Raw genomic sequence first — 11,879 nt, 5'->3', positions numbered from 1 at the left:
ACAGGCCAGGCTGTGATCCACCTTAGCAATCCTTGACAAGGAGGAAGCATGGACTACTTTTCCGTGGCACATGTCAGCTCCTTCTCTTCTCTATCTTTTGTAGGAAGCGGATGTCCTAGGTAGTAAGATTGTTTATCAGACTGGTTGTCTCAGTCATAACCAAAATGACTAATGAGTGTGGAATCAGTGGTCATTCAGAACACTTAGGTTCTGCCATTGGCTCTAAGTGTAGGAGGGGGTGTGTAACCAGGGGTTATTAGTCCAAAAGCTATGATTAAACATGACAATCATTTTTGTAGTTTTCCACATATTCACAGAATTCCAGACTCCAAAAGCTGTAATAAGATAATTTATTAAAGTCTACCCTACAATTTCCCATAATAATGGCACAGATAATAATTAAAAACAGCAAAGAGGCTTGGTTTGCTTCATGGACTGACTGGCGCATTGTGGACAATGTTGAGTCCTTAGCAATTTCAGGCTATGATCAGGAAATAAGGATCAAGTCACATTTCTGAGAAAGGGTCCAGGAAGCCCATCTGACCTACTGAAAGGGTTTGTCTCTGACCTTCCAGCAAGCCCTACGGTCCCCCTCCATCCAGCTCAGACAGAGGAATGAGAGTCCAAGTTCCTTCTTTATGTTTGACCAATCCGAGGGGAACAGCAGCTGATCCTCCAAAAAAGAGGAAGGTCAAAGACTAGATGTTTTCTGCAAGGAGGACAGCCAGAAGGTTGTGACCATTAGTGAGAACAAGTCTTTCTAGACCATTTTCCATTATTTTTTGGCTTTGTTCAGGGACTACTCAAGACAATATCCTTGGATCTTTAGTTAGCCTTCAAGTCAATACATATAAAATTCTGTGTGTGTGTGTGTGTGTGTGTGTGTTCTAAGCATCACTCCCTGCTTACAGGAGTAGGGAGCTAGGAGTACTCTGGGCAGATGAGACCCCTGGTGCCTGGATTCCAAAGAAATCTTCTGCTCAGGGCTCCAAAGCACCACGTGAACCTGCTTTGACTTTTGACAGCTATTCTGAGCAAAGGAATCAGCTGAGTGCCTTGCAGAAGGTATCTTGTTCAGTTTCCGAGCCTTGTTCTCACTGAAGCCACACAAACCAGTCTTGCTGCTCAAGTGACAGTGAATTCTATTCTGTGTGTTCCTGCTCTGGCCAATCTCCACCGTGGATCATGGAGTCAGCCAGGTACACGCTCCGGGCCTTCTAAACATGTTCTAATGAGGAGCACGTAAGTGCTTACCTGGACAAAGTGGTTTAGAGAGGGATGGAAGTGGGAAGTGGAATGGACAGCTGTCTACCAAGAATACTGACATTCTTGGAAATGTCTGCCCCTCTCTATTTATGGAAAAATCTCTCCATGAAGCAGCTTCCACAGCCCAGCTTCTAGCACCACAGACCTACTTACTGGTTGGGGGTTCAGGACTGTTCTCTGAAAAGCCATAGTCTTACTACCCCAGGATTCTCCTTAAACATCCTTAACTAGGAGAGTCAGCCTTTTGACTACAAGGACTCTAAGCTAGCTACACAGCTAACTCTCCCTGACTGATCTGTGCAGTGGGTGCTGTCTGGATGGCACACAAGGCTGAGATGGCAGAGATGGTCAGCTCCCTTCCTCCGTAGATCGAGACTCTGATTTGAGCTTCACGAACTCTCGGGCTACCTCGTCATTGCTTCTCTGGGACAGAATCCGGAGAATGGTCATGCCTGTCTCATCCATATGAATCTTCCGGCCCAATGGGCACCAGCAGGCACAGCTGCCCTTAGCTGCTACATCTCTCAGGGGCATCACTGCCAGTCCTATCACACGATCTTCCCGGGCAAAGCAGTAATCCTTCACACATATCTGCAATTCATAGGCCTCTGGACCCTCTTCATTTCCCAGGAGGCTATGAGCACAGGGTAGAGAATAAAAAGCCAGAGATGAACATTTTCTGCTGAATTCACCCAAGTTTGACATCTAACCAGCTGGTCTACTCCCCAGTTTCTTCAGCCTTACCACCCAGCACTCCCCAATTCCAGAGCTCTATAGGTTTCCTACTCTGTAACTTACAAGTGAAATGTCTCGTTGTACTTGGGAGTCCAGTTGTTACTTTTAGACTTGGTTGTAAACTTCCTCTTCTTATCACTTTGGTGTGGGCCAACCATGGTTACTTCCACAAAAGGCCGGAACATACCCGCGGTCTGCCACTTGAGGTCATTGGCTGCTACCACTATCCAAACAAGGGAGATCTGTGAGGGATCCCACCAGTAGTCCTAGTTCTTAAGCCCTAGGTCATGCTCCACTTGGGAGGGACGGAGCTGCAGCACTCAAGAGATGAGTGAGGCCATGGTTCAGAGAGGGTCAAACTCTGCAGGACTAGGTGTATCCTCTCACACTAAGACCAGACAAGGCAGCCCAGTTAGGGGAACAGGAGCCACAAACAGGAAACAGACTCAGCATTTCTGTGGGAAGGAGACTGGGAGGAGATGGGGACCAGATATTGGAATGTAAAGTGAATAAATTAATGAAAAAATAAAGGGTCCAATGTCTAAGTGAAAGCACTTACCTTTCACTGTGACCTTATGCTCCCCAGTGCCAGGGTGTGTAAATAAGTCCACCTGAATAGAGACTTCTCCCATGGGGTCATCCACACCAGCCCCTGAGGGACAGATATGATTGTCTACTGGAGAACTAGAGTCCAGCTGAAATGAGGGTTTAGAAAGCCCCACCTCACACCCTACCCTGCAGCAAGAAGAAATCACCCACGGTAGTCATGGGGAAGTAACAAATGGAAAGGAACCAAATAGGAGAGAAAGATGAGGCTGTGGACTGAAACTCAAAATAAGCTGGCAGTATCTGGGAAGAAACTTACATTAAAAATACTCTGAGGACTCTCTCCCTCCTCCCCTCCTCCTCCGCTGTGCTTTCTGCTCATTCTTACTCCCTGCGTAGTGCACGGTGGACTTGAACTTGAATGCCTCCTGCTTCAGCCTCTCGATTTCTCAGACTATAGGCATGTGCACTGTGCCCTGGCTTAATCTCTTAATGCTCTTAAGGTAAGAGAAGCAATCTCATGCTTGTCCTTGGGATTTCTAGGTGTCCCTTCTCTGTCCTTCAATCCACGGAACAACTCTCTAGTCAATCTCTGAAGTTAGGCAAATCTGCCAAAGGCTAAGATTTGGCCCAGAACTCCTGAACTTTTAACAGCTGGTCCACCCCCACCCCCCCACCCCCCCCCCCCCAGCACACAGCTCACACAGTCCACTGGGCAAGTCAGTGCTTTAATTCCTATTTGCACAATGTAAAAGAACATACCCTTTTCTGGCCGAACGTCCTCGTTAGCAGTAAACCTAATACCTTTCCCATCATGTACTGAGCGAGGACAGGCATGTCAAGAGGTGAGCAGCAGGACAGAGAAAGAAGAGCGGTTAGAGGTCAGAGTTACAGCCATCTGAGAGAGTGCATAGACATTCAGAGGAGGCTAAGACAGGGCCAGGATGCAGAAGTCAAGGAGTCAAAGTCAATGCCTGAGTATTCCACATTAGACACCTCCAGTTAGAGACCAGCTGAACCATGGCAGAACAGTAGAAAGTATAGTTAGAACATATCTAAGGCCAGCAGGGAAAGGCAGAGGGGCCAGCTTCTGATTTTCTAGCCCTTTAAATGACAGACAAAAAAGATCCCATAGTGTGCCCCACTAGCACTTTATGCCTGTCTTCACTGTTACCTAGCTGTAGCACAATGCTTCCAAAAACCTTCTGAGTTAGCTCAGATCCTCCCTCATATTACAGGCCGTACATGTCCTCAGCTCTGCAGAAGTTCTCCCTGCCCACTTCAGCCACACCCATTCATGCTTCTCTTATTTTTCCCCCAGCCTCTGGACTGAGAACAGCTTAGGAAATGGAAACGCACAATCCCTCCATTTTCTCTTCTCCCATCACTTCCAATCCTGGATGCTTAGATTTCTTTCCTTCTGAGTCAACTCTGTAGTTCACACCCACAGCTCAGAAAGACTCAAGCCTCCCACTCTTGCTTCGCCATCAGGGTCATAACCCTGGTAGCCTGCCTGAGTTTTCGTGGAGGAACCCATATGTCTGTAGGTGCCTCTGGCTTCAGGATTGGGTCAGAATTTCAGGATGAGCCAGCCTCTCTTTGAAGATGTGCTTTAGTTTGGACTGATATGATAGCTGGTAGCAAGTAGTAGTATGGGGGACTGAAAATTCCCAGGACAAGAACAAAAAAATCTGTCTCTACCACCAAAACAAACCAACCGAGCTGTCTGGTCCCCAGTGCATAAGCATCATTCTTGAGCCTCAGCCTTGCCATGTAGTCCCTTCAGCTGCCCGTGATCTGCCTACGTCTTCTATTCATCTGTGCTGTATGGTCTGGGGAGCCCTTGGCTGCTCTTTCTCCAGAACAACACCAAGTAAAGCAGTAAGGCTGCATGTGTATCTGACCACTCCTGGTTATGGCTTCCTCCTTTTCTTACTTCTTCAACTGTGCAAAGCTGAGCCCAGTCAATGTGCACTGGACAGGAAGTGTCCAGGAAAGGGAATAAGGAAATCCCACATTTTCGAAGCCTGTGACTCTCACTCCCCTGCCTGGGTAAGGACTGAATGTTGAGAGCTAATTATATCTTGAAGGAGAAATTGGATCCTCTCCAAGGGCTAGCCAATAATAATTCCCTACAGGTGTTGTATATGGGAGGGGAGGTGGAGACACAGTCCCTTACCCTGGGCAGTCTGTGAGCGCACAAATGTCTTGATGAGAGTGTCTGTAGTCTGTGTATACAGAGAGAGGGCATAACGTAGAGACTGCAGGTCTGGGCTCTTTTCCAGGAAGGTTTTCTTCAGCCCATTGCCTCCTGCATGGAAGTATTGCTGAAAGATAAATGATCACCTGCTTCATCCTCACAGAGAGGCAGCTCCCCAACTACACTTAGAGACCAGAACAGGACAGACTGTTTGACAAACTATGACCAGAAGCACCCATGGAGCCAGCCAGAATCCCTCAGCATCATTCAGGTATGTGGCAAGCACAGTAGGGAAGGGCATGTTCCTGAAGGCAGTGTCTGAAGAAAGGCCTGTCAAGTTGGGCAAGTATGAGAGAAGTGTTTAGGTAGGGTGGAGAGCCAAAAGTGATCTTTCCTCTCTCTTAACCTCAGGGAGCTCGACACCTTAGATGTGCTCTCCCCAAATGTCTCAAGTGTAGTTTACATGCTCCTGACTTATTATCACCTTACCAATCTTTTGTCTTGGGCTTGGAATCGTTTCTCTTTCTCTCTGTATCCCTGACACTGCCTAGGCCTTGTTCTCTGGATACAGAATACTAAGAACCTGATAGCTAGTCTGGCAGGGTGGGATGCCAAGGCCAAGTGTGCATGGGAGAGCATCTGGAGTAGAAGGGGAAAGTGTCCACCTTGATGGTGTCCAAGGCCAAGTCGAGGACAGCGCACTGCTTTGGAGTGAGATTCCGTGTTTCCTCCCGTACCATGTGGTCCTGGAACCCAGAGAAAACAGTATCAGAAAAGTCCAGGGCAGTCATAAGTGCAGTGCCCTCACCAGCCAGTTCAAAAATAGCCCTCACATTAGTAGTTCTCTCCCCAACATCAGGCCCCCGGCACCCTCCCTGCAGCCTCATGGACCCCATATCCCAAGAACCTTGAGTTTGGAAAGCTGGCTCAGCTCCTTGGCAGCGGTTAAGATCAGCTGGGTGCCCTGGGCAGAGAGAGATCAGTCAAAAGCAGAGGACTGAAAACTCTATCAGGAGGTGGGGAGTGAGGGAAAGGAGACAGTGGGAGTGGCCAGGAGGGTGGGGCTCTTACTGTCTGGTCAGTGAGTGGGGGCAGGACGATGACCCGCTCCATGGTGTTCATCACCACCCGCCAGAGCTCCTTCAGGACTCGCTTCAGGACTGTCTTCTCACACACCGTGGCAAACAGCGTGAGGCTACAGGTCCAGACAACAGGTGAGGCTGGGGCAGTCTGGAGCGCCCGCTCCCCAAGGCTCCCCTGTCTGAAGGCCTCAGCTTTACTTCTCTCAGAGGGCTACTCACTTGCCATCCAGGAAGTCCATGAGTGGTCGCAGCACACTATCTGCATCCTGAGCCACCGAGGCTCTGGCATTAGGGGATGCATTCCCTGTGCCCCGAACTTGACCCAGGATATCAGCCATTTGTCGAACACATTCATCAATCCGCACCTGGAAGCTACACATATGCCCACAATGCAGCACCCCCCCCCCCCGGCACCAAACCAACGGTGGAGCAACAGCAGCAACTTAGACTCATTTCTTTATGTTGCGTCTCCACAAGGGACAATACACAGGGATATAGAAATACCTGCTGCTGGATGGGTATGGTAGCAGCTCTACGGATGTCCAGAAAGTACATCCGGCTCTAAAGGTGGCATATTTTGGGGCCACTGACCTGTTTCCAAACACCATGCTGAGCTCATCCAGAACGGTATTCAGTTTCACCTGCAGCTCCTTCAGACTGTCTGCAGCTTCAGAGTCTAGCTATGGCCATAGGGGTAGACCAGGTTAGACTGCTTTCATGACTTCATATGCCACCATTCCCCCTTCTGGCCATGTTCCAACACCCACTCTTCCCTCCTAGGACCATATCTCAATACTTCTCCTCCCTCCTAGGACTGAACCTCAATGTTTGCTCCTCCCTCCTAGGACCCAATGCCTCTCAGGCCTAATTCTTCTCAGAAACATATCCCAATGACTAATTCTCCATCCTAGGTCCATATCCTAATGCCTGCCTCTCTCTCTCCTAGGGCCCCACCTCTATGCTTGTTTTTCTGAGTTAGTACCGTAACCCAGTGGCTACTTTTCCTTTCCAGGATTTTACCACAATGCCTATCTCAAGTGAAGCCATCCTAAGTCAGAAGCTAAGCACACCTCACCTATACGTAATCGAGAGAGGGTAGAGCTCTGTGGCCAGGCAACTCAGTCCAGGCAAAGCATAGTAAGCACATACCCTAAACTTACCTCTTTGCCTCCCATGGCCTCAAACATTTTCTCCAGCTGGACCCTTAGTTGCTGCATGTTGTTCATCAGGATACAGGGCTTTGGGGGACAGACAGATGCCTTCAGTCTTAGCACATTTTAGCACAGTGTCCCTAGTGTAGGGTCCCTCACTCTATTAAGCTATCCCAAGGCCACAGGTGCTCCACATTGTCTATATCTCACCCTAAAGGCTGAGATCTAAAGTCAATTCAGAGACTTCTCTTTGGACAAAGATAGTAACCATTTTTGCCTAAATGTAGGCTACGTGGTAGTTACACAGGAACTCATGGTACTATTCATACTGTGAATGCCTGAAATTTTTAAATTGAAGACAAAGTAAATGCTTAATAGTGGCAAAGGCACCAAATGGAGTCTCAGAGGCACTTGTAGTGAACTCCTCATTATCTTGTGGTGTGAGTTTCAAGCAAAGCATGAAGGGCACAAGAAGTCACAAACGGCTGAGGCCCCCTCAGACGTCCTCCACTCCCTTCCTCTCAGGCCCAGAGCCAGCCCTACCAGTCTCTCCTTTGTGCAGTAAGCTGGGAAGTTCTTTGATAAGATGTCTGCATACTGCATCAGCACTTTCCCGATGGTCTGAGGAAAGAGAAGAAAAGCAAAGAGAGACTCCTTAATGTCTCACAGGAGCCTTGCTGTCTGAAGTTCCATTTCTCATCCCAACACAATAACAGCAGGGAGCTGGCTGCAAGGATGTACACATACAGTCCCAGCACTCAGGAGGCAGAGGCTAGGAGGACTGCTGCAGGTTCAAAGCTAGCCAGGGCTAGCAAGACCAGATCACAAATATATGAAACAAAACAAAACAAACCCCCAAAATATCAAGAAAGCAAAGAAGGACTCATTGGAAGGAGAAAAGTTCTCTCTCAACTGCAGAGCAGAATTGAGACAAACTATTAGTCTGCTTAAGACACAGCAAAGGGGAAGTAGGTAATGTAAGGCTTATCAGAAGGCCACCATGGAAGAGGGTAGAACACAGGCCTATGACTGACTGCGAGTGTGGTGGTGTGAAGGGGCAAGGGCCCAGCAGATCCACTGTTACCTTAGCAAACCTTCTCATGTAGTGGGCAAGGATGCTGGGGTCTGGACATTCCAACTTCCGGATGATCTCAAAGCTCTGGTTGAGTTGTGTAAAGACATCCACCACAGAACAGGAAAACAAGGCATGCTCTGATGTCTGCTGGAACTAAGGAAGACCACACATAGAATAACTATCCATACATAGCTTTATGTATGTTTGGAAGAGGTCAGCCTAGCAGAATGGCTCCATGCCCTCCACGCTTTCCTACAGATTGTTTACGATGGGGCAGATCAGCCTAGCAGAATCCCCAAACTTCCAGCCGGTAGCTGAATGCCGAGACCCAACTGACCACTGTGTAGCTAAAGTCCCCAACTTACCCCATCCTTCTTATCTCGTTCCAAGGCCCCACGAAGGAATTCCAGGGACACATCTTCATTCTCATCTAGCCACTGTAGCACAAACTGCTCAAACCACCTGGAGTTAGGACAGGAAAAGTGAGGACTGAAGCTAATTGGTATATACTGTAACACCTGACAGCTCTTCCAGGTGGAATCTCTGGAAGGCAGGGCATTGACATTACTTCTCTTTCTAAAGCAGTGTCTGCAAAAAGCAACCCGAGCCAAGCCTACTAAACTCAATGCAGGGTACCATATACCCATTCAGAACCCCCCTCCTCTTTGCTGCCCACACACTCACGCTGGGTACTCAGGCACCTGCCCCTGGAGGGCAGGCAGATCCCGCACATATTCATTGTGGAGCCACTTCACCTTGAAGTGCAGGTTCATGTAGTCAGCACTCTTACACAGCCGGTCTTTCTCATGTTCTAATGAAGGGAGGGAAACTGGATCATGTTTTAGCAGTAGCCATGGTTCCTGTATTTCTTAAAGTCTACAAAGGTGGCTCTGCCAGAGAGCCTAGAAGACAGGTGACTCACAAGTACTTCTAACATCTACCTCCCACACCCATCCTCTAAGAGCTTCCTTTACAGAGGCTAAGCCAAGTCAAGTCTATAGTCTTACTCTAACTTCTGGAAGTGCAAAGTGAAGTCTCTGATCTCTGGTAAGAAAAAGAAAGGGTGCTAATGATAAATAGTGGAGTCTCTCAGGGAATATGGTGATAGACATGAAGGAAACACAATAGTTTTCTAGTGTTTGTCTGTTTTCAATCTTAGTAACTGAGCTATTCTATCAAGTAGGCTTAAATGAAGAGATATTAAGATACACATGGTAGGAATATATTAATAGGAACCACAAGGGACAGAAAACCAAACAGAATGACAGGGAACAGCCATGTTATGACAGAATCTCAAGGTAAAGCGAAGGGCTCCCAAGAAGAGCTGAAACACAGAAGATGAGCCCTCAGGGAAATATGCAAATGAGGACCATCACTTTGGAAACTACAGAAGCAGAAGCAGCCACCATGCTGTAGCAAACAGGAGTACGTTTATGGATCCGGTGGTTAGCTAGCTGAATCTAAATCTAGGATGAAGCTCAGTCAGGACCAACTCAGGGTCTGTAACACTGACCATATCCACACATCATCTTCATACCTACCCTTTATAGAAGATGTATTAATTTGAATAATAAAAGTCAGTATGTGTTGACAGGTTATAAAGGAGAGACTAAGCAAGAGAGAAGGAGCAGCTGGTATCCTTGAAGACATCCTTGCTTAACTCTGAGATAGCATAGGTACTGCTCTTCCAAGTCAGAGCAGAACATCTAGTCTAGGAATGCTAGTTCTAGTGACCAGTGCAGCAGACACTCATCAGGGAAGGAGAAGTCTGGGCCACAACCTGAAAAGGCTTGAGGTCCTGAGACTTTCATCTTCTGGAACTGTAGGACTATTGTAACCCGAAGCTACATTTGCCATCTCTTCTAGAAAGCAGTGAGCAAGAGAAGGGAGGGTATGACTAGAGGCAAAGGGACAACCAAAAGTGCTTACCACCAGCAAAGAAGACTTTTCGGATACGAATGATAGTAGTGGCTTGTGACAAAGCAGAGATACCAATGAGGAACAAAAAGTAGGAAAATCAGGGACACCAGAGAGACCCTCCTTTCTATTCCATTCTCTAGTGCTCTTGAACCAGTCCCTGACCTTGAGACACAGAATGATGGTGCAGGGTGCACCAACGGTCTCCCTTATGCTTGATCAGCAATATACTGGAAATGGGGGCAGGGCTTCCCAGTGACACTTGAACATTTTCTTTGTTTCAGGACCTTTGAGTTAATGTATTTACATATTCTTACATTTTCTGACAATCCATTATGTATCCTCTGGTACCAGGCTCGAATTTCTAGATCAAATATTAACTTCAGTACTTAAACACTAACTAGATTAGTGTTCAAACATTGGGCATACATTTTTCTAACAAGACCCAAAGAGTCAATGATCTAATAAGGCTGCATGAGAGCACTGTTGAAATAGCTCAGCTGGTAAAATGTCTCACTTATTAACATGAGGACTGAGTTCAGATCCAAGAACCTACATAAAAAGCTGGGCATGGTGGCAGGATAGGAGGTGACGGAAGATGGGAGGTGCAGACAGGCAGACCCTGAAAGCTCATGGGCCCACCAGCCTAACCTACTTGGTGAAACTCCAATCCAATGAGAGACTCTTATCTCAAATAAAAAGTGTCTTAGCACCTAAGGACCAAGTCTAGATACTGTATGCAAATTACATGAGGTTGTTGTTACTTGTGGTAGAATTGGAGTTAATCTGTCAGCAGGGGCTTTAAAATGTTTGCTTATTCGCTTACTTATTATATGTGTGTATATCCACATCTGGAGGTTAGAGGATAACTTTAGATGTTGGTTTGTACCTTACACCTTGTTTAGGTAGTGTTTCTCTGACACTTCTGTTGAGGTGCAGTAACTCCAGGCTAGCCAGCTTGCTGTATTTATCTGCTTCATAATACCCCTCAACAGGGTCTTGCTATGTAGCTCTGGCTGGCCTCCACTCTGAGAGATCCTCTTTCCTCTGTTCCCTGGATGCTACCATGTTTGGTCTGCATCCACCTTTTTACATGGGGGTTGGGGGAATAGTGGAATTGAACAGGTAGAGCTTCCCCCACCCCACTGAGCTATCTCCCCAGCCATATTTTCTTTCTTTCAGCTTTCATTCCTAGAGGGTTCTATGAACCTACAATCTCTCCTAAATCTCTAATGCTGGTAATGTCTGTAAGGACTCTGATGGAATAGTGTGCTTTAGTTTAACTTCTTTCCTTCCACCCCTTGCTATTATAACACCTTCAAGTGAAGGGGAACAGACTATGCCAACTAATGTTACATTATTGTCCAAAGGTAAAACATCATAAATATACCTTCTACCTGTCTACTCCCATGCAATTAAACCATCAGCTCTCACTGGACAAGGTGGTATAGGTCTATGATCCCAGATACTCAGGAGCTATGTCAAAAGGACTGCAAATTAAAGGCCTGCCTAGGCTATTCAAGACCTCATAGGATGCACAAGACCTACAGTTTCATCCTCAGTACTGTCCCTACTCCATCCCCCCAAATCATCAGTGCCCACCCATTGTACCTACAAAGTGTCCCTGGAATCTATCTATTTAGCTTGTACAGGACTAACCCTGAATGGACTCAGACTGGCCAATCCCCTCCAATCTACTCTCCATAGCATATAAGAGTGAGTGGTCTTTCTCTATGATAAATCTGATCACACCAATCTCCTGCTTAAGATGTGAGTGGCTCCCACCAGCCTGATGGAGGCCAGAAGCCTATACATAGATTGTCACCTATGATCTAGCCCTTTCCTCATCTCCCATTGACTATTCTCCCTGTCTTCTGTAGTGCAAGAAATTGTGAACTTTTCTTTGC

General features: G+C 47.1%; 1 protein-coding gene across 5 annotated transcripts in view; it reads right to left on the bottom strand.

Moving 5' to 3' along the window:
- Nucleotides 1–624: 624 nt before the first annotated feature.
- Unc13b (unc-13 homolog B) overlaps nt 625–11,879 on the bottom strand; it is a 207,658-nt gene continuing 196,403 nt past the window's right edge. For 4 of the 5 annotated variants that reach the window (XM_052176333.1, XM_052176334.1, XM_052176331.1 and 1 more), the window contains 14 exons: nt 8,740–8,866; nt 8,421–8,517; nt 8,065–8,208; nt 7,524–7,601; nt 6,990–7,067; nt 6,421–6,509; nt 6,049–6,201; nt 5,819–5,942; nt 5,655–5,711; nt 5,413–5,493; nt 4,727–4,874; nt 2,561–2,653; nt 2,065–2,224; nt 625–1,900 (listed from right to left, as the gene is read on the bottom strand). In XM_052176333.1, the coding sequence (XP_052032293.1) occupies nt 1,615–1,900; nt 2,065–2,224; nt 2,561–2,653; nt 4,727–4,874; nt 5,413–5,493; nt 5,655–5,711; nt 5,819–5,942; nt 6,049–6,201; nt 6,421–6,509; nt 6,990–7,067; nt 7,524–7,601; nt 8,065–8,208; nt 8,421–8,517; nt 8,740–8,866 (1,715 nt within the window). In that variant the 3' untranslated portion in view covers nt 625–1,614. Of the gene's footprint in view, nt 1,901–2,064; nt 2,225–2,560; nt 2,654–3,309; nt 3,367–4,726; nt 4,875–5,412; nt 5,494–5,654; nt 5,712–5,818; nt 5,943–6,048; nt 6,202–6,420; nt 6,510–6,989; nt 7,068–7,523; nt 7,602–8,064; nt 8,209–8,420; nt 8,518–8,739; nt 8,867–11,879 lie in introns of all 5 variants that reach the window. The other variant, XM_052176332.1, reaches the window with a different exon arrangement.

This window comes from Apodemus sylvaticus, chromosome 3 (genome assembly GCF_947179515.1).
Source record: "Apodemus sylvaticus chromosome 3, mApoSyl1.1, whole genome shotgun sequence".
NCBI lineage: Eukaryota > Metazoa > Chordata > Mammalia > Rodentia > Muridae > Apodemus > Apodemus sylvaticus.
Note: the sequence above shows the minus strand (reverse complement) of the source record. Positions and strands in the feature narration are given on the sequence as shown.